This window comes from Engraulis encrasicolus, chromosome 15 (genome assembly GCF_034702125.1).
Source record: "Engraulis encrasicolus isolate BLACKSEA-1 chromosome 15, IST_EnEncr_1.0, whole genome shotgun sequence".
In the NCBI taxonomy this organism is placed as follows: domain Eukaryota; kingdom Metazoa; phylum Chordata; class Actinopteri; order Clupeiformes; family Engraulidae; genus Engraulis; species Engraulis encrasicolus.
This window is the reverse complement of record NC_085871.1, coordinates 54,189,308-54,196,868: the sequence shown is the minus strand read 5'-3', so window position 1 is coordinate 54,196,868 and position 7,561 is coordinate 54,189,308. Positions and strand designations below refer to the sequence as shown.

The window sequence follows — 7,561 nt, the reverse complement described above, 5'->3', positions numbered from 1 at the left end:
TACCAAGGAACAAGCTGCCAGCCAAATTGGCTAGTGACACTGAAAGTATTACTAGCCAAAGCCACGTTTTACCAGCATTTGGCCGGTTGACAGGTGCCAGTGTCAAGCCCTGGATGACACACAGGGCAACTTGTTGAGTCTGGCCAATCATCTGAGACTACAATATAGTATATTGTTCAGACTTTTTTTTTTTTTTATCACATAGCAGTTTTATGAAGAGAACTTGGATTAGCTGCAAACAACTTTTTCATCCAACAGAAAATGAATAGTCCATTATGACGTTGCTAGGCAACAATGCTCCTAAAGTTGCCCTGTATACCATTACCTACACAGTCATGTTTTTACTTGTTTGGTATAAGTCATGGGTGACAGTCATGGGTGACAGTCATGTTTTTACTTGTTTGGTATAAGTCATGGGTGACAGTCATGTTTTTACTTGTTTGGTATTAGTCATGGGTGGCAGTCATGTTTTTATTTGTTTGGTATAAGTCATGGGTGGCAGTCATGGGTGACAGTCATGTTTTTACTTGTTTGGTAAAGTCATGGGTGAAAGTCATGGGTGACAGTCATGGGTGGCAGTCATGGGTGACAGTCATGGGTGACAGTCATGTTTTTATTTGTTTGGTATAAGTCATGGGTGACAGTCATGGGTGACAGTCATGGGTGACAGTCATGGGTGACAGTCATGGGTGACAGTCATGGGTGGCAGTCATGGGTGACAGTCATGGGTGACAGTCATGGGTGTCAGTCATGGGTGACAGTCATGGGTGGCAGTCATGGGTGGCAGTCATGGGTGACAGTCATGGGTGACAGTCATGGGTGACAGTCATGGGTGACAGTCATGTTTTTACTTGTTTGGTAAAGTCATGGGTGACAGTCATGGGTGACAGTCATGGGTGACAGTCATGGGTGGCAGTCATGGGTGACAGTCATGGGTGACAGTCATGGGTGGCAGTCATGGGTGACAGTCATGGGTGACAGTCATGGGTGAGCGGTTAGGGCGTCAGACTTGCATCCCAGAGGTTGCCGGTTCGACTCCCGACCCGCCAGGTTGGTGGGGGGAGTAATCAACCAGTGCTCTCTCCCATCCTCCTCCATGACTGAGGTACCCTGAGCATGGTACCGTCCTACCGCACTGCTCCCCATGGGGCGCCACTGAGGACTGCCCCCTTGCACGGGTGAGGCATAAATGCAATTTCGTTGTGTGCAGTGTTCACTTGTGTGCTGTGGAGTGCTGTGTCACAATGACAATGGGAGTTGGAGTTTCCCAATGGGCTTTCACTTTCACTTTCATAAGTGATCTGGGAGCTCTACTGTATTTTGTAAGGAAGGAGGAGGAACCCCTGAACCAGAGACGGTCTGTTTAGAATTAAAAGAGTCTTTGCCTGAACCATATTGAATTGCACCTGTGTATGAAGTGCGCTATACAAATAAGCCTTGACTTGACTTGCCTTTCCTTGCCTTGACTTCCCAGGTGAAAAAGTGGTTCAATTTAGTACAATAAAAGCACAACTGAAGTGTACTTAGCATGTTAAAAGCGCACTCACACTTTTTGTGCTAAGAAAAAGTATGTTTACAATATACTTATTTAAAGTGTACTTAAAATTAGATGTAATTAAGTTGCTCTCAAAGAAAGTACACTTTGCGAACCATACATAAAGTGCACTTAGAAGATGTTTGGCTAAAGTGTATTTAGAGGAATATACTAATAGTGTTCTAATAGTGAACTTACTAAAAGTGTATTTTTTAATAACATATTGCAATTGCACTTTTTTAAAGTGCACTTTGATTATACTTCACCCAAGTGACTTCGAAGTGTGATTTTCTATAGTGCGCTTTAAAGTAAATCACTTTAACATATTGGAAGTATACTTTTTCTAAGTGCACCATGATTGTGCTTCATCCAAATATATTCAAAGTGTGCTTACACAAAGTGCATTTACCCATCATGCATCATCATGCATGTACCATCATGTAATGCACTTCTTGGAGCTCAATTTCTCAAACAGAAAGCCATTGACCTCTAAGGAATATCTTTGGTTTGCATGAAAATATTACTCATTGTTATATTCTGCGTTAATTGTAGGAGTTTTTAAATTTTAAAGTGGTACACAAAAAATGACCATGTTCCCACCGTCATTATGATGGTCACGTATATGTTCTGGTATATATAGGCTCACACTTCCCATGACATCATGGTGAGAGGTAAGTTGGAACTAGTTGTTCAAACAAAGAATCAATGGTCACCATTAGTGATCAATCCAAATGATCAATTGCAGGAAGGTGGAACAAGATTGAAATAAAGTGAAATGTGTATCTGAAATCTCTGTAACAATGTAATGATTGTAAATGTCAGTTGTGCTAGGTATGCTTACTATATCACTACGGTGACATGTGGCTGTGTGTAATGTACAAGCTCTGAGGACCAGCATGGACATTTATATTATTTCATGTACTTGGGAGTGTACTGTAAATATACTTCAAGCATACCTGTTATATATTTACAATACTTAACATGATATACTTATAGTGACTCCTTTTAAGTTCTACATCTAGACGCCAAGAAGGTGTTTCAATTGTTTCAAGAGACGGTTTATTCCAGTGTTCCATCAAACTTAAAAGTTTCTTCAGTTCCAATTTTCATCAATACATTTCCAAGTTTCCAACAAAAAATACCGTCCAAAAAAACAACATAAAAATGTGATATTGAAAACGGTTTCCTGCTGGCGTCTTTGTCTTTCCAAAAGCCTAATGCTTCATGCTCAATGAGAGATCTTTGTTCCAGAAGAAAAGCTGTCTGATTATTCACCTGGGCCAATTAGGCACCCAGGTGGATCATCAGCCAGGCTACCAAATCTGAGGTGCAGGGACAAATTTACGCCAGCAGGTGTCACAATTCCAAAAACCAAATGTCAACAAACCAAAAGTCAAGTAAAAAATGAAATACCAAATCAAACACAAAAATGGCTCCTACACATCACCCCCCTTATTGCTACTGGCTAAGGACAGGTACAATAACAACCAAAATACAAAATATGGAGCCATGTATACATAAGTCAATTCAATCATCATTCACATCAGTCATAATTCACATCAACATTCACAAAAGACATCAAAAGTGTACAGTTTTTTTTTTTTGTGATCATTTCAGTGTTCAGTCCATAGAGTCCATTTGCCATTACAGGCATTGCTCATTCAAGAGTCCATAAGTGGTGTATGTTGTGCTTAGTGTCTGTGTATGGATACGACGCTTGTGTGTGCACGAATGGATCTTCGGAGGTCCATGGTCCATGTGCGCATGTGAAGCCTAGAATGTTCAGTGTAAGTGAAAAGCAAGCATCATCATCATCATCATCATCATCATCATCATCATCACAGAAAGCACTGTTTCACACAAAGCAGTCATTCAAAGTACCTCGTTAGATCTTATCACAATCATACCAAAATCATATTTACACGTCATTCTCCAACAACAGACAGACCTTTGTAATTGGTCTCTCTAAGACACTTGTTTGGGTTTTCAGTGTTACACTACGTACCACCCCTTTTGAATCTTTCTTTGTGTCAATAACCCTCCCCAACATCCAAGATGCCCTAGGGGCAGTAGGGTCAGAAATTAAAACAACATCCCCACTCATGTAATTACGTTTAGTTCTCAACCATTTTTGTCTTTCTTGTAAGGTTGGAAGATATTCCCTAACCCATCGTTTCCAGAATGCATCGGCTAAGTATTGTACTTGTTTCCATCTGCGTTTACTGTACGTGTCTGACTTCTGGAACAAACCAGGAGATAGTGTGGGCTGGCCTTTAAGGAGTAAAAGGTGGTTAGGGGTCAAGGGTTCAAGGTCATCAGGACTATCAGAGACGGTGGTAAGTGGGCGACTATTAATGATTGCTTCTACTTCACAAAGGAAAGTATGAAGGGACTCGTCATCTAGTGTTTGGCCTTTGGTTACGGCCAGGAGTGTTTGCTTTACTTGCTTGATTAATCTTTCCCATACCCCCCCATGATGCGAGGCGGCAGGTGGGTTGTAGATCCATTCTATGCCCTTTTGCTGTAGAGCTGCTTGCAGTTTGTGACTTTTATTCCACTCCTTAATGGCATTCCTGAGCTCACGGTCAGCTGATACCAGATTTGTTCCATTATCTGATCTGATCTGCTGTACTTGACCTCTCCTGCTCACGAACCTACGAATAGCATGGATGCATGAGTCAGTGTCAAGTGAGTTGGCTACTTCTAGATGAACGGCTCTGGTGGTGAGGCATGTGAAAAGAACACCATATCTCTTAACTTCACTTCGTCCCTTTTTCACTATTATTGGGCCAAAGTAATCTGCACCAACATAAGTAAAGGGTGGTGAATCAGGTGTCACTCTCTCTTTTGGCAGATCTGCCATCTTTTGCTCTCCTAAGAGTGCATGTTGTTTTCTGCAGAACACACACTCGGATCTGATCTTTCTGGCCAGAGCGTTTGCTGCTGGTATCCAGTAATGCTGTCTCAATTTGGCCAACATGTGATTCCTTCCACAGTGTCCTAGTTGTTCATGAATGTGTCTCAGGACAAGTTTGGAAATGTGGTGGTGCTTGGGAAGAATCACAGGGTGTTTTTGAGTTTCTGGGATAGCCATTCTGCTCAGTCTCCCTCCAGTATGGAGAAGTCCATCCTGCATGAAAGGGTCCAGTTTGCAAATTGTGCTATGTTTACTAACATGTGTGTTTCCCTTCTGCAAGGTTTCCATTTCGGTTGGGTAACTTTCTCTCTGAGCAGATTGAATGATGGCATGTTCTGCAGCCTTTAGCTCATCCAAGGTAAGTTGCGCATTCATACATTTCATTCCAGTTCTCATTTTTCCCTTCCCTTTCCGTGGTTTCTTGTCATCAGAATCAACATTCAGCATCTCCTTTCTTTTCTGACTGAGGTTCAGGAGCACACTTTTCAGTCTAAGCATCCATGCCACTGCTCTTATGAGCTTACTCCAATTTGAGTGGTACTGTAGGAAGTTGTGGGTTGGGTTCTGATTGGTTGTGGTTGCCATGACTACAACATCTCTCTTCACCTCAGCATCACCATCAAATGTCTGCGTGTCAATGTCAGACTTTGGCCATTCAGAATTTTGCTTCCTGAGAAAGTGTGGGCCACTAAGCCATGTGGTGGACTGTGTGAGTGCACTGGTTTTACACCCACGAGATGCACAGTCTGCTGGGTTGAGTTTTGTCTCAATGTATCTCCATTGTTTTACTTCAGTCATTTCTCTTATTGTGTGCACCCTATTGGCCACAAACGTCTTGTACCTTTTGTTTTCATTTCTTATGTATTTAAGCACTGCTGTGCTATCGGTCCAGAAGACTGAACTTTCCAGAGTGAGCTGCAACTCTGTTCTGAGTAGCTTATCTACCCTAACTGCGAGCATTGCAGCGGTAAGCTCCAGTCTTGGCATGGTCATTTGTTTCAGGGGTGCTACACGTGATTTCCCCATTACAAAGGATGTGTGTACTTCTTGTTCAGCATTCTCAAGACGGAGGTAGGAGACACAACCATATCCGCTTTCTGAGGCATCACTGAAGTGGTGTAATTGTGCAGATGTTACCTGACCAAACTGCGCAGGCTTCATGCACCTGGTGACTGCAAGCTCTCCAATGTGTCTCAGTCCAGTCAGCCACTCCTGCCACATCTGCACATGGTGCTCTGGTAGGTCTTTATCCCAGGCATGGTTTTGTTTGCACAGGTCCTGCAGGATGTTTTTAGCTGTAAGGACAAATGGACAGATGAGGCCAAGAGGATCATACACAGATGCGATTACAGACAGTATACCTCTCCTGGTGTGTGGCTGATTCTTAAGGCTCACGGCAAAGGTAAGTTCATCCCTTTCCACACACCACTGGATTCCAAGACTTCTTTCCACAGGCAATTCACTCTTTTCCAGGTCAAGATCTTTCACTTGCTGTGCTCTGTCTGCCTGTGGGATGGACATAAGAACAGTTCGGTTATTGCATATCCATTTGTGCAAGCGGAAGCCTCCCATTGCACATGCAGTTTCTAGTTCCTTGTACAAGGATATTGCATCGTTCTCGGTTGCCACTGACTTTAAGCAGTCATCGACGTAAAAATTAGACTTAATCGTCTCCATTGCTTCCACAGAGAATTGATCTTTGAAGTCCTCTGCTGTTTGTCTGAGTGCGAAACTGGCGCAGCTTGGTGAAGATGTTGCACCAAATATGTGCACGGTCATTCTATATTGTCTGAGTGGTTGACTTGTGTCACCATTTGGCCACCAGAGAAAGCGCAAGAGGTTGACATGTTTCTCAGCTACCCTAACCTGGTGGAACATGCTTGCTATGTCCGCCATTAATGCAACTGGCTCTTGGCGGAAGCGCAGGAGAACACCTACCAGGTTGCTAGTGAGGTTTGGGCCTTGAATGAGAGCACTGTTCAAAGATGTTCCTTGAAATGATGCAGAGCAGTCGAAAACTACACGCAAAGTGACCTTTTTTGGGTGATGCACAGCATGGTGTGGAAGAAACCAGACTGTTCCACTCTCCTTGTTCAGCTCATCATCTGGGACCATTTCCGCATAGCCACTTTCGATCACTCCCTGTAGGAAGGCTGTGTATTCTGCATGATATTCTGCATTTCTTTCTAATTTTCTTTTCAGGGAAAGAACACGTTGCTGTGCCTGTTGGTAATTGTTTGGCATGTTTACATTCTCCTCCTTCAAAGGTAAAGGTAAGTAGTAATGACCATTTTTCCATTCTTTTGATTTTTCCATAATTGACATGAATTGTTTGTCTGCTATTGACATTTCTGTTTTCTCTTCAGATTCTCTCTCTGGGAAATCGTGATGGTATTGTTTTACCAACAACTCATTGAAGTTGGCCACTGAAATGCGATTCACTACCGCTGCACATGCATGGCTGCCTTTGAGGTCACATGTGCTTTCTTGAATGAGTCCACCGATTACCCAACCTAGGGGGCATTTAACGGCATACGGACCATTTCCTCTACTGTTAATGACTTTCCAGGGTTCCATAAGTTTGGCAGCATTTGTTCCAATTAACAATTCTATGTCGGCATCCAGTTGTGGCAGTTTGACTTCTTGTAAGTATGGCCATTTCTGTACTGACTCCTGACTGGGTATGTGCTGTTTTGACACTGGCAATTTTGGTTGTGTGTAAACATCTGGGAGCTTGTGAAACTTGTGATCCTCCATACTGCTGACCTCCAGGCCATTGACTACACTGCTGCTAACTGCCTTCTCCTGTCCCATTGTTCGCAGTAGAATTGTGCAGTTTTTTCCACAGGTGTTTAATTTTCTTTTCAGGGAATCAGTGCAGAACGTGGAGGAGCTACCGGGATCTAGAAAGGCGTAAGTATGTACAAATTGTTCTGAATTGACAACTTTAACCTTTACAGGGACTATGGCTAGTGTGCATTGTGACTCACTGTCCTGCAGGTGGTCCTTTTCCACAGACACCAGTGCACTTGTTGCAGGTAAGGCATGATCAGCTTGTCCGTCATCCTTTGGCTTTCCTGTGTGGATATGCAGAACAGTTGGGTGAGATA

General features: G+C 43.0%; 1 protein-coding gene across 1 annotated transcript in view; it reads right to left on the bottom strand.

Moving 5' to 3' along the window:
* The window catches only part of avpr2l (arginine vasopressin receptor 2, like), a 35,833-nt gene extending 28,568 nt beyond the window's left edge, over nucleotides 1-7,265 (bottom strand). The window contains exons 1-2 of the mRNA XM_063217820.1: nucleotides 7,211-7,265; nucleotides 5,594-5,746 (exon numbers count right to left, since the gene is read on the bottom strand). Of these exons, the coding sequence (XP_063073890.1) occupies nucleotides 5,594-5,746; nucleotides 7,211-7,265 (208 nt within the window). The remainder of the gene's footprint in view (nucleotides 1-5,593; nucleotides 5,747-7,210) is intronic.
* Between the last annotated feature and the right edge of the window lie 296 nt (nucleotides 7,266-7,561).